Source organism: Cupressus sempervirens, chromosome 10 (genome assembly GCF_028749045.1).
Source record: "Cupressus sempervirens isolate cs-2001-9-10 chromosome 10, ASM2874904v1, whole genome shotgun sequence".
Taxonomy (NCBI): Eukaryota; Viridiplantae; Streptophyta; class Pinopsida; order Cupressales; family Cupressaceae; genus Cupressus; species Cupressus sempervirens.
The window spans coordinates 454,232,289-454,257,843 of NC_143127.1; the positions used below are offsets into that span (position 1 = coordinate 454,232,289).

General features: G+C 37.4%; 1 protein-coding gene across 3 annotated transcripts in view; it reads left to right on the plus strand.

Annotated features, from left to right (window-relative positions):
- The first annotated feature begins 265 nt into the window (after positions 1-265).
- The window catches only part of LOC149534659 (polarity axis stabilization protein), a 62,961-nt gene continuing 37,671 nt past the window's right edge, over positions 266-25,555 (plus strand). Inside the window, exons 1-2 of one of the 3 annotated variants that reach the window (XM_089803266.1) lie at positions 266-3,161; positions 3,324-3,516. In XM_089803266.1, the coding sequence (XP_089659392.1) occupies positions 1,168-3,161; positions 3,324-3,516 (2,187 nt within the window). In that variant the 5' untranslated portion in view covers positions 266-1,167. Of the gene's footprint in view, positions 3,162-3,285; positions 3,517-25,555 lie in introns of those variants that run through there. The other 2 variants (XR_016356722.1, XM_089803267.1) reach the window with 2 other exon arrangements.

Sequence of the window (25,555 nt, forward strand, 5' to 3'; positions counted from 1 at the left end):
AATAATTTCAATGCACTATCAAATTCACTCACTTCACTTATTCAAATTGTCATAACTTATCAATAAGAACACTTAATTATTTTCTCCCATTTATTTTTGAATTTTATATTATAGATTATAAAATAGAAATTTATTTAAAATTTATATTTATTTTACTATCTATAATATAATTAAAATAATTAAAATTGAAAAATTACTAAGAGCGAAGGAAAGGACCTTATCCCATCCCCACAACACTAAATGCTCGCACAACATGTAAAGTACCACTGAAAAGCTACCGAGTGCAAGTCTTGTTCCACTACGTCTAGATGAAAACCAATTCGTAATGGACTTTGACATGTTGGCAAGCATCACATTGTCTTTTATCCCACAGCAGAGACGGCCAGTCCAGATGCTATGTTGCAAGTTCACTTGCATGATACTGTCGTCCAGTGTTGACCCTTTTACCAGTTGCACGGATTTTTGAAATCACTCGTAAGACAAGGCCCTCGACAATCGTATGACCCATTTTATATGGATGGATATAAACTGCAAATCATTTGAATAAGCGGCAACAGGCGAGACGAGCTAACCCATAACTGGTAACAGAAAAGCATCTGCTGATTGATCTCACTTTTAACCTGAGAAACTATAAATTCTAAGTGGTCTGTGTTTAACATTGTTGTATTTAAGGTCGGGGATGAGGAATAGGAACAGTTTGATAACATATGTTGCTAGGTTTTCTAACTTGGAAATGCGTAGTCGATGAGCCCATATAAAAGTATTCTAGTAACATTTTGGAATCAATTGCTACAGATATTGAATGCTTTTGTTTTTTCAATTAAGGATGCAACTAGATGTCTTACGAGTCTCAGGTAGATGCCCAAAACTGTAATTATTGAGTGCACTCGATGCTTGGAAGTTCAATAAGGTATAGACAAACCTAATGTCTGGAAGGTCTTGAGCGTATCGGGCGAAATCGAGATCCCATTGATTGTGTGGCGCCATTCAGGGTAAACCTTATCATTCTTTTAGGGCAAACATAACACCTGGAAGCTGTAAAGTAAGCTATTAAAATCTTGGTTTCCATTAGTTTCTTGGAAGAGTGAATGGTGAAATCAGCATTGTGTACTCAGTTGAGATTTAAGCATTGATGACTAGTCATGCCGAAGGTTACGAAATAGAGTGATGAATCGGAGTTTGTCTTTTGGTTCAAGGGTAGAGCTTAATTCTAGGCCAGATGTTACAGCCCTTAGGAGATGGGTTGTTGGTTTCTGCATCATACGATTCGATCTGGAGCAGGGACAGGTTATTGAGGAGTGTTATCCTTCAGGCGTTCTCAGTCCTGATGAGGAGCTGGACGTCGCCTTCAGTTCATTTCCGGATTCTATGTCACAGTCTCACAACCGTTCCAGCATTCATGATTGTATGTTCTTTTTCCGGGTTCGGAGGAGAGGACCAATTTCAACTGCAACCCGTTCCCCTAGGTTGAGAAAGTCTGTTTCCACCGGTCATGGAGGAGTAGATGAGATTAATTCATCTTCAGAGGTTCCTGGATTGATTCGTGAAGAAGAGGAAAGGCCTGAACAAAATGTTGCCTTGAAAGAAGAGGTGGAAAGAATATCCAGCTCTAGAGAAATTTTTTTAGGCGAGCTAGAATGCAAAACTTCTTCTGCGGGGTCTGGAAACAATTCGGCAGTCCAAGCCGATAGAATTTTGGATACTGACGGTGGAGCAGGGTGGCCAAAATTCTTTGTTCCTAAAATTCTTGCGGGTGTTTTATCTTCGAGGTTCAGGGATGAAGTTGTATCAGAAAAAACTCATTCGGGCTCTTCACAGTCAAGCATCTCCAAGCTTGGGCCATCTCCGTCCATGGACCAAAGCAACGACGAGTTGTATGTGATTGAGAGCGCTAAAAGTATCCCAAGGACAAGCAGTAGGGGCGTTCCAGGGAGTGGAGGCCCTAAATATATATATGGTTATGTTTTTAATAGACAAAGACAAGATGAAAAACTGAAACGAGGTGGAGAGCAAAAATCTGTGGTTATTCTATCACACAAACCTTATTTGAGTTTATTTAAGCCTCTTTTACAGATCTTAGCTCCCTTATATTTTGATGTTGGGAGACGAGCACTTGAACATATTGCTACATATGTTTCACGGTGGCCTACTCCCGTTCCTGGAAAATTCATGGAACTACCAATAGGAAATGCAACCTTGAAAGTTCACCTGCCTCCCGCACATACATTGCCTTCTGGATGTGGGATCTCCGAGGATGAGTTTACTTCAGCAATGGCTCCTGTTGGCCCTTTGAATCAATCTATTCCACAAGGAATATTCCACGAGGCTGATATATTTGGAATCTTCAGGGGGATTCTGTTGCAGTTATGGGTGCTTTGGGAGCTCCTTTTGATTGGAGAAACATTACTTGTAATTGCACCAACTCCATCTCAGTGTTGTGAAGCTGTTGCCGGCCTTGTGGGTTTGGTGGCACCTCTTCCTTGTAATATTGATTTTCGTCCATATTTTACTATCCACGATCCAGACTTTTCCTTGTTGAATTCATTAAAGGAAGGTGAACAGGCTCCTCCCATGATTCTGGGTGTCACAAATCTTTTTTTCTTGAAGGCTCTTAGAAACCTTCCTCATGTTGTATCGGTAGGGAGTTCTCTTTCAAATGCTAACAGGCTTTGCCTTGTTCCTAAACCATTTAATGCAAATAATGGCAATCGAGGGAGAGCACAGCTACAGATTTCAACTCTGGGAAGATTTTCTCCTGCAAATTTGCTGAAGGTTGTAAAGGTCAGGAGAGATGGACCTCTTAGTCTCATGACTGAGCACAAAGAAGCAGTTTGGACTAAATATGTGGCCACAACCAAGCCAGACACTTCCATATTAAATCGACTTGTTGATGCTGGCATGTCTCCAAGAATCGAGGAATCAATGTCAGTTGTGAACAATGAAATTTTGCGGCGCCACTTTTTGGAATTCACAACGAATTTTCTTGCTCCCTTTGGTCCATTCTTAAGAGCCACTACGCCTCCAGAAGGAGTTTCCCCCTTTCTGGATCCTCCCCCACTTCCTCCATTTGATGCACATGAATTCCTGGAGGGGCTAGCCACAAGAGGACCAGGAAAATTCTTATCCAAACGGATGAGAGCAAACTGGTTAGATCTATACAGGTATACATTATGGAAATTGGACTAAAATGCTTTTTGGTCGTCTTTTTCACTTATTGTTAGTTTTCTATATGAGATTTATATGTGGCACTCCTGGTGACCGGCATGTTTTTTTCTCGACTGTAAGATCTCCAAAATTTTGATAGAATTCCAGTCATTGAACAGACGTTTTCTCAAGGGTCCAAATTTTATGCCATGGTTCCAAAGAAGGCGGTCAGTTGCTGAACAAGAGCAACACAGGATATGGAGACTAGCTCGAGCTAAGGCTGATATTCGACAATTCCTCTCAAATATGTCCGAGGTTGAGGTTATTGATTCATTCAATGCTGTGGAGCGTCATCTTATGTCAGAGATAGAGGTATTTAACAATTCTAGTTTAATATTGAGACATTTTGACATATGTTTTGTTACTTATTTCAGCCATGATGTTGTGTATATGCTGTATCTTCATAAACAACATAAGTTTTGTGTACAATATAATCCTACATACTTGTGAAAGGTGGTGAAAGTTTTCTAGTCATTAAGATGGCATGCTAATGCATTGGTACATGACAGTTATCGTTGCTGTAAATTTACAAACTTAGAAATTGATGTCACTGAGAATAGATTTTATCAGCTGTTTCAGTAATGGGAAGACTTTGATTGCAGTGCAAATATCTACATTATGATGGAACCATTTCAAAATAAGATGGAAAGCTAGAAATTAGATTTTGAAGTAATTAATGAGAAATCACTTGAGTTCTCATCAAGACGCTCTTTTAATTGACATAATTCTGAACTTCTATCTAGTGCTATGGGAAGCACTTAGAGCCTGCAAAGTTTAAAAGTGTAAGTTCTAATTTGTGTATTTGTTTAAGATTCCAGTCATTTGTATGAATATTCACTGCTGAACTTGTAGAAAACTTGTGTTTCCTAGAGACCAAGCAAAGGAGGCTGCTTTCCATAGGTTCAAAAGCATATTGCCTAGCCTGTTGTTTCATCTATCGAAGGAAAAATAGAGTTCATCATGTTAGTTGATTTGTCCCATATTGATTCTTCTCATCTTGTTTTCTTTTAGACTTTTTCTATTTCTTGTTTATGAGCCAGTTAATAATATATTTAAGTCAAAATAATTCTAGTAAGGAAAATTATATTTTAGGATTATTTTTTAATGTAATAAACGCACTTGTAATAGTGATTAAAGTATAGTACTGTAACCATTTGGATGAGATGATATCATCCTTGATATTAACACACTTGAGGGCTAGTTGTGGTGCCGCTCATGTTTTCTCTTTATGGCGCTGTTATTAGTTGCAGTATCAGTTATTTGTTAAACTAAATCGATGACCTAATTAAGGATGACCCTAGCTTGAAGTACTTACTGGTGATAATTTCAGGTGACCCATCTACTTAGTGATTGAGTTTGATTAATTAGTTCAACTGTTTAAGTCATGAACTAATGTGCCGATCAAGTGTGTTGATTGTTTGGTAGGTTTTCAGTTGCACATGTCAAGTTTTAAATTGACTGGATGAGATGTGATGATTCCAGTGGTGAGAGGCAATCATGATGTTGTGAGACCCATTTTAAGCACACACACTGATGTAAAATAGTCTCTCAATTGTTAGATGAATAAATAAGGTGTAGTTTGCTGCAATTCAATACAAAATCTTGTTTTACAGGCTGTGAATAGGGTTAGATGGAGTCTCCAAGATGTGTATGGGAGGAATGAGGGGACAAGTGGATGAATTTCGGCAACAACAATTTTTTTTTCCAAAATTTGGGATGGCGGGAGGGTTGACTAAATAATATGTAAAAGTTAATATTTAAAAATCAACTGCAAAAATAGTAAACTAAATCACAATTTATCATTTATGTAAACAAAATGAGTAATAGATATTGAAATCTATACAAAGTGTGGTTTATTTTGCATTAGAGACTAATTGTAATGTCTTCATCTCTTCTATATGTGGAATAAGGAGAGAAATTGGTGGTTGTGCATAGTGCTTTGCAACATTTGGATCTTTAAATTTAGACTATCAATAGACGAGCTATATGGTGGGATGTTGATCTCAAAGATGCTACCTAGATTGATGAGGAACATAAGGGATCGTTGGGATTTTATTGGATGAGACAACCCTTATAGTGGCAGTGACTTAGAGTCAAACACTAATTTTTAGGTTTTTGTCTTTTTGTAGTTGAAACTTTCAGTCTATAGGCATTTTGTTGTATTTTTAAAATTTTATATAAGTAAAATGAAGGTGAATAGGGCAGGTGGTCTAATCATGCAAACTAGAGATCAAATCTACTCTCATTCCTTTTATTGCATTTGGGTGGATCAGGTGGTCTAATCATGCAAACTAGAGATCAAACCTACTCTCATACCACTTATTGCATTTGGGTGGATTGGCAGTATATTCAACTTCAAGCCAATGGAAGAAGGCAAGAGGTAAATGCAAAGTGGACTGGAATGATACACTCCTTTTTTATTGATTTTTTGGTACGAATTTAGTTTATGTAACAAGACTAGATAAAAGACATGAAATTGAGCAACAATCAGCATAAACAGAGACATACAAACCTGATAAAGTAACGTAGAGCATAGATTTGGAAATGAGAGTCAGAGAGGAGCGTGTCACAAAAATTCAGGCTCAAAATGACAGAACTAATTAGCTAGGCACCATTGTCCTAGTAAACCTGAAAAATGATATTGTCTGCAGATGTGAAATCAGAATGTTGCTATGACATATCCTTGGAAAAATCTTGTAAAAGTGCTGGACACATTTGCTATGTGGACTATGTGCGAAAGTTGGAAGTGTCCCAGATCTTGTTTTAGAGTCCGAATTTTCATCTCAGTCCTTCTCTAGATCTGCAACAATTCACTTTTGGAAGTCAATCCCCAGAAGGATTTAACCTTCCCTACAACAATAATGCATTAAATAATCCTAAAATTTGAAGTAAAGAATATTGAATCGCAATGATAAACCTTATGGATTCTCCTTTTCTTGAAGCCTTTATGAAAGGTTTTTGATGGTAGGAAGGGAGCTCTTGCATATCTTCACTTTTTGAGGATACATCAAAACATGATCATGGATGCCATTTTAGATGCTAAACTTCTGCAATGCTTAAATCCCCTCCATTGCCTTTGAAATTTCTGAAACTCTCGCTCAATGTTTCATGAGACAAAGAACTTGTGATGTGTGGATTGGTTGATGATTAAATTGTTGGCATAATTGATTAATAAGCTGCTGAAGATACTGATTGGATAAGCATAGTATGAATTGTTAGCATGGATATTGTTGATTGTTGGTAGAAGGCTGACATAATCAGGATAATCAGCTATATTGTTGTCATTGATGTCAAATTGTTTGGCATGTTGTTTTAACTTGTTACCACACATTCATAAGAAGGATTAATAAGTTATAGGATGAGTAAAGGTTTGTGGAGAATTATAAAGACAGGAATCAAATAGGTAACAGTTGGAACAAGCCAATGAGGACAGTTGAATGACTTGACTGGTTTGTCAAGTCTGCGAAGGAATTTGTTGATTTGATTGTTGGATATGATTTATGAAGATGTTGAGATGATTTAGTTAAGACAAGATTCTATACTGAGTCTAGATGATGATGATTTAATCTGTTGGAAGATATAAGAGCTTACAGGTAAACTGAACAAGCTTATAGGTAAAGAGAAGATTCTTATCGGTGAACTAAGTTCTTATTCAAGCGAAGGATGAATGATCTTATTGGAATAAAGAAGCTTATCAGAATAAATGATAGGGTGAAAACAGGCTAGTCTTATTTGATGGACAAGGAATAGGAAGTAAAGATTCGAGGCATGATCGTGAAGCTTGAATTGTTATTGAAGAATGTGATTTGTATTAGATGGATGGAAGAGAGATGCGTAATTTAAGGCATGAAGTGATGACACAAAGCTTGAGGTAATATTTTAAGGATGGACTCATTGAGAAATTTCTACAAGGTCAAAACAACATATAGAAAAGATGAGATATGAGGCCGACTAAATGATTAGAAGTGTAAGAGTTAATTTGGATCGTTGGATTTAGGTTTAGGGTTTGTGGTCAAAAATTTTATGCTTAAGGAAGAAGAAGGAAGAAAGTCATTATTGCATTGCAGAATTGTGCCAAGGTGAAAAAAATTAGTGTGGCTGGATATTAGAGTGAAGAAAGAAAGACGAAGTTATGATCACAAAGGAAGGTTACGTAATCAGAACAGAGGATCAGAGAATGGTATGTTGATGTTTGAGGAACTGTATTGGGTCTGATTTAGCATTATAGTGTGAACTACATATCATTTGTTAGCTATTACTCTCTAACAATTGTAACAGTAAAATCCCTAATTGGGCGGCCCTAACAGGTCTATTGTAAAATCCTCTAACCAGGTTATTCCTATAGGGTAAAGACTCTAACATGTCTTCAGAAAAATTCCTTAACCAGGTAGGCATTTAACAGTGCTTTTGTAACCCTTAAATAGTCAAGCTCTTAACCGGGCGTATTCCAAAAGAGTACAAATATTTGTGGGCATCATTTTCACCCTAACTGGATTTCCATGAGATATATCTGGTGTTACTGTTGTGTGGAGGTTATTTCATGCGCTGCATGTTACTTGATTGCTTAAACCGATAATGTTGTTATAGGTTAAATAATTTCTAATCGGTGAATCTGTTTGATTAAGTTTAATTGAGCATATAAGTTTGATTAGGTTGGTGATTACTAATTCACACCCCCTCCCCCCCGTAATCATTCCTATACCTACGTAAATAACAGGTTGGCCTCCTTTTCTACTAATCCTCAAGGAAACTTGTGAAAACCACAAAGTAGGCCGACATGGATAATGTTTCCTACTCACCAAAATCCATCAGTTGAAATATTAAAAAATGAGCCCTTTTTGGTTGGACACTAGTGCTTACTGCCATTGCTAGGCATCATATTACATTGAAAGTAGGGTGCTATGTGCCCTAGTCCAGTGTTGGAGGGCTCAATTAGAGGCTAGGGAACTAGAAGAACATTATGCACATAAAGTCAGGCCTTGGATGAGCAAGATCAGTCAAATCAGGGGGCACAGATTAGGACCATTGAAGTCAGGGCTTAGGAGATCGTGCAAATGTATGAGGTTACACATTACAACACTACAAGAACAAGATCAGTCAAATAGAGGCTAGGGAACTAGAAGAACATTATGCACATAAAGTCGGGCCTTGGATGAGCAAGATCAGTCAAATCAGGGGGCACAGATTAGGACCATTGAAGTCAGGGCTTAGGAGATCATGCAAATGTATGAGGTTACACATTACAACACCACAGTAACATTAATATATCATATGCATTGACATTGAATATTGAAAACAATTTAATTTCTTATTGCGATAGACTCATTCAACCTCTCAATTCAACTCTAATGTTAAGGATTGCAATTTATACAATTAATGCCTCATAAGTATTTAATATGAATTTTTGAAATTTCCCTATATTTTAAAAATGTTTCTTGTTTTTAATAGAGTCATCTCCTGCTGTTCCCTAATATTAGCTGAAAAAATTCCGTCTCCAGAATGCATCTTTGTATCCCTTGGCATCCCCAGCTTGGAAGATTGACCAAACATAGCTAATGATTAACAAGACTAAGCTAAAGTTGTAATTTATTGATCAACGTTTGTATATCAAATGTGAATTGTTAGCACATTCAATAGCTGGTGTGGACCCTCTTTTGTGTTGTACTCACTTAATGATAGACTCTCTTTCCCCCTTCCCGCCTGTTTAGTGACTTGATCATGGAATGTTTACCTCATATGCGATACAGATTGTTTCGGACTCTAATAAGATAATCATTAAACTAGAGAAAAAACATTGTTTAGTAACAACTCATCTCTGACTTATTCAAATTGATTTGAGAAAAGAGGTAAAATTTGGATGCATAGCCTTCCTTGCTTATTCATCAGCATGATGCTTTTTTAAAGAGATGAAATCATAGGGTTCAACATAGGCTCAATAGGTGGTTTTTGGGCTCGGCAGAAAAGCTTGGTATAGACTAGGTGATTTGTAAAAAGTGTGAGATTATTTATATATATTTAGAGAGAGAGAGAGAGAGAGAGAGAGAGAGAGAGAGAGATGTTTTTCTTTGCATTGTTGTCAAACTAAACTTTAAAGGGAGCTTCGTGTTTGTCTTTGCAGTCTTCTTAAATTTTGACGCGCTACTTTGATCACATGCATAAGTACAAACCCAATCGAGTGAGTACAAAAGTTGTTCCGAGTCTCAAGAAACAAGATTTTGAAATATTTAAGTCCTTTGAAGTGTTTTGGGCATATGTCTACAATGCAAACTGGTCTGGATATTAAAAAACAGATAATGGGTTTTCTTAGTTCTAATGCTAGCTACTTAGTTTTTCCATGAATGCAAAACAAAAAACCCATTTCCAAAACCAAACCAATAGGAAGCATAGAAATAGAAGCAAAACACTTTGCAGTGATAGTGACACAAGATTTGGTTTGGAGAAACTCAAAAAGGGGAAATTTTTTTATTGGATGAATAATTACGCTCTAAGTGCAGTCAATATGAATGAATTTTTATCTATTATTCCATCCACCCACAACTTTTTCTGCCTCATGTCTTGTTTCACAATTGTTTGAACTCTTTCATTGAAGGTACGGGAGAGTGACAATGGCAAACACTTTAAGTAGATGCATGAATTTCCTATGCAATGGAAATAAATAAACAATGTCTGGAATTCAAATAAATTGACAATTTCTACGTGTTTCATTGCTAAATTCAAAGTGTTTGTTTCTGCCTCTTTTGCTAATATGGTTCAGCAGTGTGACTAAGCAAACTTCGTTTTTCAATGTTGTGTACAAAAGTTGTCTTTGCCCCTAGGATGCTTTGGATCACCTCTAGTCTTCAAGAACTTTGTAGATGTTGAGTTCGTATTTTGTACTACATAACATATAGCAATTGAATATCTGATACGGAGTACCAAACATTCAATTCCTCTCTTGAAAAGTTAATACTTATGAAGACATAAGCAAAACTCCAATGTTCCTTACACCTGTGGATACAAACTCAGTGTATTGATGTGATTCGCTAGTAATCACGCAGGTGACCTTACACTTTTTGTTTGAGGACGACTTGGACTTTGGTGGAATGATGGTGATGGTGATTCGGTGTGAATGCCAGATGATGTTGATGGAGAAGTTGATAGTGATGGAGGGTGAATGTTCTTATGACTTACGCCTTCCTAACTTTCCTCTTCAAAACTCCAACTCCTAAACTAACTGCTATTCTACTCCTACTCCTATGAATGGAAAGATTAGCAAATGGACGGGGATCGAATTTAATGAAAGTTAACCAGCGGCTCCACCTCCATAGATGCAATGATTCAAAGGAAAATGAACTAGTTTACCACACAAGGCTTCCCAACAAGCCGCTAGGATGCTAGTGGCTTAGTTATAGATCCCTATCAAACATCTACTAATACTACCATGCAACTATCCATCTACTTTTCTCTCTACTTAGCAACTTGAAATGAAATCTATTTAAATAACTTCAAAGAAAATCTTATCCTAACTAGTGGAAGTAGAAACCATGCAACAACTCCAAAAGTTCTTAATCACCATGCAAGTCACAACAATGAGAAAGAAAAGCGATTTTAGCATCATCTTAGCAACAATTTTCTCCGACCCTTTATAAATGAGAGCAAATGGCCTTATATAGAGGCCAAAATTTACAACCGACGGTAGAGATTGTAATATCCCTTTCTAGATATTTACTGAATTCCTTGATTTAAAACTTATAAATTTTAAACTGAATGGTGAACCAGTATTGATATAAATTCCAGAACTTAAATCCACTTTATAACCAACAATTGTGCATACGAGAAAACCCAGAAAACTTGTTTATTCCTTCAATAATCAAAAAGTACACATTAAACCAGAAGTGTACAAATTGTTGCCAAACAACGTCACTTTATTATACATCAGCAATACAATAACACGCAACAATCTAGAAAAAAACCAATCTTATAAACAAAAATAACAGATAGATTGAAAATGTAGATTAACCTGTAAGAAAGCTAGGTTTGCATCCAATCTTCAAAGCTTCTTCAAGGGATTGCGTCCTAGAAGAATTAACCAGCAACTGTTTCCAGCTCCCAGATTTAATATTTGTTTTGAATATTATATTATTCATATCTCTTCCCATGTGGAGTGTTGTATCTTTATTACTTTTCCCAATGTGATGCACGCTCTTTTAAGCAATGTGGGATAAAGCACCTTTTTTATCCTTTAGTCACTTAAGTGAACATAGTAACTTTTAAAAATAAAGTGACAAGTTAAACGACTTTAATAATCACTTAGTCAGTAAACCATATAGTCATCAAACATTAAAATAAACGACCAAATGAACTCTGATAAACATGTGCAATAGCTCATTGGAAAGCTCTCGGCGAGACGCTTCCAACCCAACACTGAGGTACCGAAAATATTGAGCTCTGATTACTTACAAAAAATAGTATCTAGGCAACCTACCAAAACTGCTTTGATGGGTCTGGAATTGGAAATGTTTAGGCCAAATCTCGAACTGAACCTCATAAAGAACCTTTTCGCCCCGAAACCTAGGCGAAGTGAGCTGGCCATACAAAATTATAATATTCCAGAAAAAGGGGACATTACAAAGCCTCCCCTCTCAAAGATTGCTTGCCCTCGAGCAATCTACTCATATCTGCAGAAATCAATGCCAGGATCCCATACTCGCCTCGAGAATGAGGTTCTACTCAGTCGATATACCCCAGCATACATCTTCCCAAACTTAGAATGGTGAAACAGTACAATAGAAATTAGTGTGCCAAATAACTGAATGCCAGGATCCTAAGTCTCATCATAAAGGGACACCAACTGCCGTGTGCTGCTGCCCTGTGTGCCAATACCCTTAGTCAAGATGAAAGCCTCCCTCCATGAGTGACCCTGTGAGTCTCTACTGTCAAGTGAAGATGGGAGCTCAACAATATACCAATATCCACCCCAAGATGATAGCAACCAAACTCTCCAACAAGCTTCCCGATAAAAAGCAATACATAGGGATGCTCCACTTGGATCCCAAGTGAGAACTCGTGCGCTGTCTAAAATACCACTGACTAATTCCTATAACATCTGTACCATTGTACCACTCTTGTAATATCTATATCGATGACAATGACAGTTCTGGCCAATCTATCTCAATCACTATATCACCCAGGTGAAAACGAAGTAGTCCTGATCTTTGAATTTCTGATATGTCAGAAGGCTGAAACACACATATCATAACTCTGTGACTATGTAACAACATAGCATAAACCACTAGATGTAAGATACTATTAACACCTGGATTCCCAACTACTCAAACAACATGATCCTGGGTAAAAGAAAGAGTGGTGGGTGAGTCACCAACATCATGAGTGCTGATACTGCCTTCAATACCCTGCTGAAATAAAAATATAAACACCTCATGTGGAATGTAGGGTAATGTGTGATCTCTCCATTCACTTGCAAATAACTCGTTGACCTTGGAAGGCCAAATAGAATCAGTGAATATATCACCAACATGCACATGCAAATCACTGATAGGGGAAATATAACAACAAGAAAATTCATCAATCAACAAGTAGGCCGTGGCCATCTCATAAGAGCTAGGTGATAAAACTCTGGGCAAGCTGAAGATTCCCTCAGAGCATGCTAAGGAAAAATTTGAACTTCCTACTCCACCATAAGTACTCTAGCTTATGTCAAAGTCTTTATAAAAGGATAGTTCACCATTAGCTGAAAACTCTGAATTATCCTCACTTGTATCATTAACCATGTCCTCCTGTGAAAATGTACAGCCGTTGTCATAAAAATCAGAATTTTTAGACTTATCAACTTGCTGATCCATAAATTTTTTCTCACCATAGAAATTCTCAAACGGAAAATACATGATTGAATCACATTGCTTGCCTTCACATCTACCCACTTTATGAATTCCTTCAATGATTTGTGTGATTTCTTGTGCCCTTGAACCACTATCATCTTTTTCATAAGTGGCTGCCCCACTTGTTTGATTTTCAGCTTGGTGGATGGAATAATGTGTTAAGCTCAATTGAAGACATAACTAATCTACCTCACTCTCCTTGCCCCTTCCAAATTTTTGCTAGATCTCTATCCATTAATAGTTGCAAGTACTCATATTTTATCATTTTCAACGTTTCAAAGATAGTATGTAAAAGAGGACTTGTGACGCCACATACATTCCCATGTCTCTCTTCTATCACAACCTTCCGCATGAGATCCTCAACCAATTTGGAAGAATCATCCATTCTTGTCAGCACTTGGACAATCTTGTCCTCTTTGACCAAAAGCATATCCAATAAGTCAAGGAGCGAAAATGGTTTTTGACCATCTCCTTCAAACACAAGTGGGCTGTTCTCCATAGAATTTTCTGATTTCTCATCACTTAGGGGAACAACAATTTCAGATATATCCTTTAACTCAATGTGTGCTAGATCAACTATCCTGTCCACATTGTAGTCCCTTTGCTCCTCCTCAAGATTTGACATAATTTCTAGCTTAGTATCACCATAAAATTTATCCAAGTTAATTTCCCTGTCACCAAATAGAATGTTGGTGTTTTCCATGTTTGAATAAGAAGTGGAGTTGCCAATGTTGGCAGTTCGGTCAACTCCTTTGCATGGGACATCAACTTGCTCATCAGGACTAGTGTGAATAGCTCTATAAGATACTTCTGTCTCCCAATTACCCAGTGGTAATTGTGCCATTATTATTGTTTTGTATATTATTATGTAAAGATTGCTCTTCTTTTTCAGTACTACTATCAAGTTGATTAATGTCTTCCTTATGCAAATTTTTGTAACTGTCCTCTGCAAGGAGATCTCGAGCCAATTCAAAGTATTTGTTTCTTATCATATTCCGCTTGTTTTGCAGCTCTAGCTGAAAGTCAACATAGTCCATGAAAGGTAATTCTTTTTGTATCTATGGAGGAAATTTGTTGTACTCATCATATATGCTCATTATTTCAGTCCTCATATCAGATTGGAAATTTTTGGCTAACTGCTGTTGTGACTTAATGTCTTCTTGACTTTTTTTGTCACCATATATTTTCCCCATTTGCAAATTTGTTTAGCAGATGTTAACTACAACCCGAACATAGGAATGAACTGGATTGATAAAGGAAGGAAATAACCCTCAAACTACTTAATCTCAGCTTCAAATGGTGTCCAATGAAAGTAAATCTACTTGCATTAGAGGTCTCTGTAGTACGTATCAGCATCCACAATCAGCTCCTGTGAATGAATTATTCCCCAACTCATAAGCACTTAATTCATCATAACCATCATCACTGGATTCAGATTAACACACACAGAAATTTGCTCTCTCCTGCTTGGCTGAACCCACTGTACTGACCCCTGCTTGGCTATTATCAAAATTTTAATTCTTTGACCCTGCACATGCTAGCTTGAAGTGTACCACTGTAATATTCACCGCCCAAGTTATGACCAAAATGCTGGAATAATAAAATAATTGTAACCACTCTCTCCTTCAACACCAGCCTCCCTTTCAGCAATCAAACTATCTCTGATTTGCAATTTAAAATTACAAACAACACATTTCTGTCAACAACAGATGTATAAAATCGAACTCTGCTACAAGATGAATGTTAGCTACCCAAAATTTTGCACGATTAGCTCCAAACTCCAACCACAGGTCTGCAATTTATAGTTACTTCCTTTCCTCTCTAAAGTTAGAGCATTATACCCCTGTACTGAACTAACCAAATTTTAACCAGAATATGAATATGCAGTCTAAGAGTAATTCCGACAAACAGTTCATAGATAACCAGCCTGGGACTGAGTTCACCGTAGAATAATCTTAATTGAATCTGATTTTGTTAATTAGAACAGGACAGTAAACTTCAACACAACTCTCAGAAGTTATTAGAGCTTAATTAGAGTTCAATGCATTTCATATTTACCAATCTCCATACCAATGACGAAGCTACGTGACCAACTAGGACCAAGGTGAAACACAGATATTTTAATATAAAAATTACGACCCAGTATAATAGCAATTACTTACGTGTTCTGAACCTGAACAGACTTCCCTCATTACAATGTGGTTCACTGCTATTGTCTCTAGCAGGGTATACAGTTGCCGTGAGTTGGAGATACTGCCCGGATGTTGACTCACATACCCGACCACACTGCTTGCCTTATCTCCGCTAAACCAAGATGGGACATGGTGTGCTTTTAAAACCCGTGTTTCACAAGATATCGGCACCTGTTAATGAATGGTTTAGTTACACAACTATCCTCATTCTGTGTGGATTGTTGGTTACCCGAAGACAATATCACACAACCGTCCTTGCAATAATATTGGCGTGACTCCTTTAAACGTTTGGGCATGCGGATTTGTGTGCAGTCTTGTTACGCGACTGATGGTGAATACAGTGTATTCCTGTCCCTTTCAAACGCTGGTTCATACTCTTCTCAGACGCTGGTTCATACTCCCTCCTAACCACGTTAGCTGTTTCTGCTCGTGTATGCATTCAATCATGCCAACCTCACTTCGTATATTATCACTGTATCTCTAGATGAGATGAGGCCGCTTTACCCTGGTATATCCAGCTCACGTTTTATTATGATGATGATGTAGCTCGTGGGAACTCTTCCCCAACTTGAAATGCCTTTATCGTGCCAGATGTGATTAATGGGAATTCCTGCGCTACAACCCATCTCTGTACTATGCTGCGGCCCAAGGTTAATAGTCTCAGCAAGCTGCCATTAAGACCAGTCTAGTACCGACTGTCATGTTCGTGTTGGAGATTGGGTGTTGAAAGAAACATCCATTCTCTTCAATGGCCGGAATGAAGTCGAGGTTACTGGACGTGGGTGTGTGCCCTTACAGTACCCTATTACAACTCACAATGTTGCTATCTCCACTGTGTAGTAACCTGTGTAATGATGCCCTTCCTATATTCGTCCTCCAAGATAGAGACGAGTAGTTGTCCAAAGTGACGGACCAATGTTTTTGAAGATTTTGGTCTGTCTCTACAAATCTATTGACTTGTTGGTCTATAGGAAAATATAATGTCTATATGTTCTTACTCACAGGCGTAAATCTGATCATAGATTTCTAGCCGGCTAACCTCTGTTCATTCATGCACTGTATTTAATGGAGTTTTGCTTTTCCCATATGGATCTGTTCTTCCAGTTATCTACTACCCATGGACGGTTAATAGGTTTTCATAACTGGCCCAAAAAGAAATTCCATCCTTTGCAAACACTTTTGCAAGCTGTGCAGCTCCCAAATCAAATATATTGCCTGCAAATATTCCTCTTATCAGATTTTCTAAATGTTTTCCTCGATGGCTTTCAGGATCTGCTTCTAATTCATCAAGAATTTGACCATATCTCCCTGCAAACTTGGCCGGTCTAACCTCAGCATCTGGAACAGATTGATCAAGTTCTACATGCTTCCTTTAATTTATTTTGTTGATAAAATCTCACAGGCTGGCTTGAAAACCAGCTCTGATACCACTGTAATATCCCTTTCCAGATATTTACTGAATTCTTTGATTTAAAACTTATAAATTTTAAATTGAACAGTGAACCAATATTAATATAAATTCTAGAACTTAAATCCACTTTATAACTAGCAATTGTGCATACGAGAAAACCTAGAAAACTTGTTTATTCCTCCAATAATCAGAAAGTACACATTAAACCAGAGGTGAATACAAATTGTTGCCAAACAACGTCACTATATTATACATCAGCAATACAATAACATGCAACAATCCAGAAAAAAAACCAATCTTATAAACAAAAATAACAGACAGATTGGAAATGTAGATTAACTTATAAGAAGGCTAGGTTTGCCTCCAACCTTCAAAACTTCTTCAAGGGATTGCGTCTTAGAAGAATTAACCAACAACTGTTTCCAGCTTCTAGATTTAATATTTGTTTTGAATATTATATTCTTCATATCTCTTCCCATGTGGAGTGTTGTACCTTCGTTACTTTTTCCAATGTGATGCACGCTCTTTTAAGCAATGTGGGATAAAGCACATTTTTTGTCCTTTAGTCACTTAAGTGAACATAGTAACTTTTTAAAACAAAGTGACAAGTTAAATGACTTTAATAATCACTTAGTCAGTAAACCATATAGTCATCAAGCATTAAAATAACTGACCAAATGAACTCGGATAAACATGTGCAATAGCTGATTGGAAAGCTCTTGGGGAGACGCTTCCAACCCAGCACTGAGGTACCGAAAATACTGAGCTCTGATTACTTACTAAAAATAGTAAGTATCTGGACAACCTGCCAAAATTGCTCTGATGGGTCTGGAACTGGAAATGTCTAGGCCAAATCTCGAATTGAACCCCGTAAAGAACCTTGTCACCCCTGAAACCTAGGCGAAGTGAGTTGGCCATACAAAATTATAATGTCCTAGAAAAAGGGGACATTACAGAGATAAAGAGGCAAAACCAACGATCCGGATTGGATCCTAAAAACCCTAATTAGGGTTGCCACCCCATTGGTCAATGAGAAGATGCCACCTCATCAATGGACCAATGAAAAAAGAAGGAAAAGTGGCAACCAATGAGAAGGCACCAAAATGGTAGCCAATCAGAATTAGACACCTACCCTATCCTAGAAGAAAGAGAAATTGCCACTTGGGTTTACATCAAATGAAATTCTAATATAAATCTCCCTTTTTCTTTCATTCTTTTAGCCAAGGCAATGAACTTGGCTAGCCTTTCGTTGACTTCCTCCATGGGAGGGCAAGGTGTATGCTTCATCTTGAGCTCAGCTGAATTCATCACACTGCTTGCTGCTTGTAGTGTCTTCTCATGATCCTCCTTATATTCCTTGGCATATCCCATAAAGGCATTGAGGGAGGCAAGGGTGCCCAAATGTTTCTTCTTGATAACAACCTTCCCTAACTCATCCAATCTCGATCCTAACTCTGTCTCATTGATGCTCTCCTCTTTGATATTTCAAAATCAAGTGCCACCCCAATGTCACTCATCATGGTTGAAATGGAAGTGTCAACGCCTGGGCAGTGTTGTGCAATTGCATTCTGTATTTCCTCCAATGTTCTCAATTTGGTTGTCAAGGCAACAAACCAAGACTCAACCGTACTCAATCCTCCTTCATCAACCAACTTGGCCCTTTCCAAATATTTTTCTGGTAGCCCAATGAAAGTCTGTAGCCTGGGAATGGCTAAGTCCTTGATTGGAAGGAAATCCTTCCACTCTACTTCAAATGTTCTGAATTTGTCTTTAATAGTCACTAATGACCGGAATGTCAAGATAAAGGAAGGCAAGAAATTTTGCCCATCTTGGATTGTATCATGGATCCAATTCCTGACTTCAAGCAGCTGAGTCGATATCTCTTCTATGTTGCTCTCGTTGTTTTGAGGATGGGCTACCTGGTGCAACTGTTGGATAGGTCGACAATCTCTCCAATATTTGTTCTCGGCCTCCAACTTTATGATCCTTTCATTTGCCTTCCTCAACCTTACCTTGATTGAAACTATACCCTCCTAGATCTTCTCACATTCCATGTCATCTATGTTTCTTCCCAAGTTGTGCTCTACTAATGCCTTGTTGACTGTTTGTATGGCAATCTGAACCTTTCGGTGACCATCACTGTCGCTTCTAATCACCTTTGCCATTGTCTTTGCCATTTGTTTCTGGTTCTCACTATCACCCCTTTTCATTAATCCTTGGATGTCTTCAATTGTTCGGGCAGTTACTACCTTGCCTCTTGGCATAAGCATTTGCTTTAACCATAGTGGTGCAGTGCATCTCCCCAAATCTGGATTTGGTTCAATTAGCTGATCATCACCAACGGCCTCGGGCGCTTGACTTATTTCCTCGACATCAATCGACCCATCTTCTTCTCCACTAGAAAGTGCCATATCATCTCCACGTTGATTCTTTGAGAGAGGAGAGTATTTAGTGCTATCACTGTAACCACTTGATTCTGAATTAGAGCTCACCTCTACTGCGGCCCTTTGTTCACTTGTGTTATCTTCTTGGCCTCTAGCCTCAATTATGCTTTCCCTTGATGGCGTTGGCGGCCCTTTGTTACTTGTGTTATCTTCTTGGCCTCTAGCTTCAATTATGCTTTCCCTTGATGGCATTGCATTTTGTCTCTTTGCTGGAGGTTCTGCATGTTCTTTACTTTTCTCAACCTCCAAACCTCTGTTGTTGCTTTTAACTGTTTCTTGTTGCCGGCTACTTCCTCCACCCTTCTATCCGACTAATTCTACTAGACCATCCTTTGGCTTCATCTTCTCATATGTAAGGTGTACCTTTGACTTTGCAATTTCTTCAACTTCCCATTGCACCACGACTCGGTATGCAAATCAACTGCTCTTGTAATCGCCTCCAAGGAACAATCTTGGTGATCATTCCAATCCACTGGATTCAATTTTGTTCCTTTTACTATATTATAATCTTCTCTCAACACATCTTCATCATCTTCTAGTTGATCGGGAATATCAAGGCCTCTCCATCTGACATCTCTCATCATGTTCACTGACAATCTTGAGAAAGCTAGCTTCCTCATGTGAAAGTCATCCCATGCATTGGCCCAAAAATCTTCTATAGTAGGAAAATGTTTGAATGTATTTCCATGGGATGCCTTGATAAGACCATTAGGATCGAATCCTTGCCTTGCTCTATACCATCCTAGATGATACCATTCCAATTCTTTCTCCGCAGCTGCAAAGGCGACAGGATTGGGGTAACTATCATTGCCAATTCTGAATGAGAAGGTAATCCCTATCTCACCCTTGAGTTTCATTATTCTATCATAATGCTCAAGTTGCCTAGCCAACTCCATCAAAACTACCTTGTCGGGTGGGTACCTTGGAAGCCTCTTGGGACAAACTGTGCTTCTTGCCACTCTAATGTATGTGAATTGTGGAAATTGGATGAACCAACTCCTATATTTCTTAATCTTTTCTTCTGCTTCCGATGAGAGCCTCTTAGCAGGTGTCCCTTGTAGTACCCTTACTGTCTTCATGTTAAAGGCGTCACAAAATATTTTATATTCTTTGTTGTTGTGCAAATGAAGCTGTGGATAGCATTCATGCACCAAACATTGCCCCGACCCATTGCCAATTACTCTTAAGGCCTTAAGTCCCAGATTTTCATACAACCTCACAATCAAATAGAACAGATAGGACGCCATATAGAATTGCTTTTGGTTTTGCATGGTCCCAAGTTACAATTCTAGGTTCTCACTTATGATCCTAGCCCAATCAAATCTTCTTTTTCCTTTTTGAATTTCATCACTAAAGAAGTACATCCAATTTTCAAATTGCATACCTTGAGGTAGGCCCATGATCTGGCCGAGGAGCACAATGAGGTCGCCATACTTTGATTTGAAGTCTGACATGTTAAGCCTGGATGATCTAGTGACTCCCTTCTTTCCTTCATGTAGCCAATTTTGCTTTAGATGCATGAAATAAGCCTCTTGGTTATCCTGAAATGACTTAGCTGCCTGGTCCATCATTACCACTGTCATGCTCTTATACTGGGAAATATTAAATGCTTCTTCGATCACCTGTCTGCCAATGTTGGCCAACACTCTTTTCCCTTCATCAAAAATGATGGATTTGCTAACCAAATCAAACCTGGATGCACATTCCATAACCAATTCTGGGCAAGGCAAGGTAGGAGGAAAGGCCGCCATGTGTACAACTCCACTTTTGTATATCTTCTTTGCCATGGGGGATTGTCTTTCCTTCCATCTGTTCTTTAGCTGTATCATGTTTATTGTACCGATATTAGTATCAGTTATTCGCCTCATTTTTGAGAAGAAGGTGGTCTTGGGCATCATGTCCTCTTTGTCTTTCTTAGTATTCATTCCCTTAGGGTTCTTGCTTGCACTAACATCTACCATCCTAAACATTTATTTTTGCCCCTTCGTTCTAAGTGATATGGACTATCCTTATCGATTTCCAACCTTCTTCTATCGATGGATTTTAACTTATTTCTGCCTCACCAAGTCCTATCAGTACACTTATCAATCTCCAATCTTCAACCTAGGGGTGGGACTACCACTTATTTCTGCCTTTTAGTGCCTTAGGATGGACTACACATATATCTCCCAACTTCATTCCTAGGGTGGTCTAGCTTATTTCTGCCTCTTCAAATGTCCTATCATGGATTCTGCACTTATCTCTCCAATCTCCAACTTATAGATGGGATGATGAATGCAAGAAGAACATAAGGGAAACAAAACCGAGCAAGAACAAGGAGTGAAATCTGCTTAAGAACCCTCTTTCAGCTCTAGAATGAACTGAATTTATCTTTACCAATAGCCAGGTCTTCTTTGAAGTCCGGATCAGACTTAAGAAAATTCAAATCTCCTTGCAAAATCAGAATTGTAGGCTCTTTGAAATTGCCCACACACTGCCAAAATTCAGATTTCAATCATATGTTTCCTTCAAAAAATTTGCCCAATCTGATGTAAAATCGCAGCCCTTTTGCAAGAAAAAAAATCAGTCCTCCACTAAATCGCCAAGGTGAGATGAAGTGCAGATCTGCCCTAATAAAATCGCCAAGCAAAAAGAGATGGCAACAATGAAAATCTGCCCTTGCACGAAATGCCAAAAATCTGGAAAAAATCGCCCAAGGAAGGAAAATTCGCTGCCCTCTTGCAAAATCTCCAAACACATGCAAATCTGCTTGTTGAAATAATTCATCCAAGGCATTTGAAATCTGCTCCAAGCTAGAAGAAAATTGCCAAGCAAAGGCTGCCTAAGAAAATCACCAAGTAGAAGAGATCTTGTGGTGGAATGAGAAATGGTAGAGGGGGAGAAGTCTTCTTATACCCTACTCCACACACTCCTCCAAGCTGGCCAACTAGCCCTGGGAGAGACAAGAAATTAAATTAGGCCACCATTCATGGTCCAAAATTAAATGCCTAGCTAAAAAATTAATTTTGCCTTAGTGAAATTTGCCTTTTTAATTGCCGGTTAGGACCAAAATTGCAAAACAAAATTAAGAAAGCCTTGGAGGTGTTAAAAAATTTCATTTAATGATGTTTTGGTAATTAAAATATCATTTAAAATCGGATTTGGCAAGTCAAAATCAATTTTTTATTTTAATTTACCCATCTTTTTTATATTTTTAAAGTTTTCATGGCAATTTTAACCAATGATTTTTACATTCTGGATTTGATTGTGTAGAGTTTTTTTACCATCAACGTTTTGGATCATGTAGTATGATCCGAAATCCGAAACGTTGATGGTAAAGAAAACTCTACACAATCAAATCCAGAAAGTAAAAATCATTTTCATGGATTGTGGAAATCTAATAGGTCTAATTTTAACCAATTTAATGTAAAATTTTGCAATTCAGTCCATTTCGATTTTGCAATGCAAATTTTTTTTTTTCAAGATAAATCATTTTTCTAGCATTCCAAAATCAACTTTTCCAATTTAATTTCACTCTTGCAAAATTTCCTTTTTTTCACCGAAAAAAATTCGAGATTTTCCAAAACAATTAAATTTAAAATTTTATTTTGAAAATGTTCAAGTCTATACAATTATATCCGATTTTCAAAATAAATAGTCTAAGTCTCAAAAATTTGTAAATTTACCTTGCCAAATATCGTTCTAACTATCGAGAAAATGTTGTCCTTGAATTTGTTCAGCCTAAGGATAAAATTACCAGTTCCAAAAAATCAAGTTAAAACCGGGTGAAAAGCAAATCTAACCATTTCTCCTACCCCAAAGGCGTCCAAGGTGTGAAATTTTCTAAAATCAGAAATTTATGGACAACTCCAAAAATTTGCCAAGGCAATCAAGAAAATGGGGGTCTCCAAAATTTTGGGGTGATGGTGTGAGAACCTCACGACAGTAGGCAGCTGCCCGATGTAGCCATCTGATAGAAATGACTCTTCGTCAGTAAAACATGCTCGAATTGTAACTCCATGACTGTTTGGAATAAAAATGGCATTTGGATTGTAAAGTAGGATCTACTTTTCTGATCAATGAGAAAATTGTTTTCTATCCTGATTTTCCAACATAAATGAAAGTATTCTTGGTCGTTGAATGTATTAAATTTAAGACTGTTCAAGCCTTCAATGTTGGATGGGGAAGAAGAATTTGTTTTACCCCCCATGAAATACCTCAATCTAAGACTGTAGGAGGAGCTTGATTTTAACTTATTGACATCTTGTGTCACTCTCTTTGAGATAACTTTTATTTAGCTTGTGCTTGTTTCTTGAATATCTTATTTCAAAGTTGCAGATTGCTGTCTTCTGTATGAGTCATGAGGTTGTGTGTCAATCTGATGAGTTTATTGATAGTTAGTTGCATTTATCAAGTGTCTAGTGACTGGATTGGGTGTAGCAATTTATTCAAATTGTGGGAGGAAATTTTCAATATGTGAGATCTATTTAAGAACATGAATGCTAATGTAAAAGAAACACTCAATTATTGGATAAATGAACAAAGTGCATGCTGCTAGATCTTATTACCGTAGTCATTTGTGTCACTGGCTGATTATTGAGATGCTTAAGGCAGTAAGTTTGTCTCTTCAACCATTTATGTATTTTTTTTTTTGGATTTGTTCTTGCTGCTTGCATGATGTTTTAGAGGTATTGCTGGCTCTGTAAATGATCTATAAATGGATTAAAAATTGACTTAATTGCACTACGACTCCATGATGAAGAGGATCACAACTTGCAACATTTTTGTTGAAGGTAGCAAGCATTTCAGTGCTAAAATAGTAAGTGTCTCAGGATTCTATATGAAATTGCTGGTTCCAAGAGGGGGAATTATGCAATTGCTGGTTCAGACAGGTGGTAACACTACAAATCAAGGATAAAGAGGATCACAACTTTAGGAACATTTTTGATGAAGGTAGCAAGCGTTTCAGTGCTAAAATAGAAAATATCTCAGGATTCAATATGGAATTGATGGTTCCAAGAGGGGCAATTATGCAATCGGCTGGTTTGTACAGGTGGCAATTATGAACTTGCTGGTCTGTTTAAGTGATGTTTTTTCCTGATGAAGGAAATGACCATGGCTTTCTATATTCTTGTTTTGTTCCCGTTCGTTGCATCTTTTCAACTTATGCTTGAGCTTTTACAATTATAAATTTCCATTGTAAATATGAATTAAGCACTAGAGAAACTTGAAAGCATTCAAATGATGGTTAGATTGAAATTTCAGTCGTAGAGTGAGAAAATTCATCATAAGCTGCTTGTTATGTGACAGAGGGGAAGTGTTACATAGCGACTAATCTTGGGAGCATCAAATTGAATATTCATGCTTGCTACGCCCAAGAGGTTATTCTCAGAGAAACAATAATCTGCAAAAAATCTTGAGTATACCTGGTTAATTGTGAATTATGGAGCTAACCTATTCCCCCTCCCCCCACCCCCCCAAAAAAGAAAAAAATTCCTGATATACATTAAAATCATCAACCTAAGTTTCAATTGGTTTTACATTCATTGTAAAAATCTGCAGAACCCTGGAAAAACTCATAAAATTACCAAATCACTTAGAAATAGGGCCGATTCTGAGACAGAACCAAAGTTAGCATGGAATTGGCACAGAAACAGTTTGATAGTTTGTCCATTAGTTTTCTTTCTGACTTCTGGAAAACCCTAAACAGAGGAGGGGGAGGAGCAATGGTCATTAACGACCAAATTTGTAAAGGCGTTAATCATCCTAAATTGTAGGGGGCATGTGACAGTGTTGAAGCAGCTGACGAATCTGCTAGAAACTGCAGCTTTGATATGACATGTGCTCTCAATACACCCCACCTCATGGATTTTGATGTGAACAACTATATGTTAATATTATACAATAATTTTAAAATTATAACTATTTTGCACTATTATAGATGACGGTTTTGGCAGGGAAGGAGTGAACTTGTATAGTTTGTAATTAATATTATAAGGCACTCAAAAAATATATAACTGTTGACTATATATTACTAGTTATATAATAATTTTTAAATTAAAATAATGCAAAATTAATAATTTATATATTTATTTTATATATATAATTAATGTGTTTTTATATATATACACGATTCGTAATTTATAATTTAATATATTTAAACTTATTACTAACATTTGTCTCCACCTAATGTAGTTGTTGCAAGCTAGGTATTGCCAAGACCTGTGGCTTGCTAATATTTTTCTTCAACTAAACAAATACATGTTGTTGAATTCTACTCCATCTAAAGGAATTACCAATTGTCATTATGGAATATAAAGCATTGCATTTGTACACTATGTTTTAGTAAGTTTTCTTAAATATTGAACTGCCCCTACAAAAGGGCTTGCCTCAAGTCGAATGAATTGCTTTGGATCACTTCAAGACTTTTCTTTTTACTAAATTTTT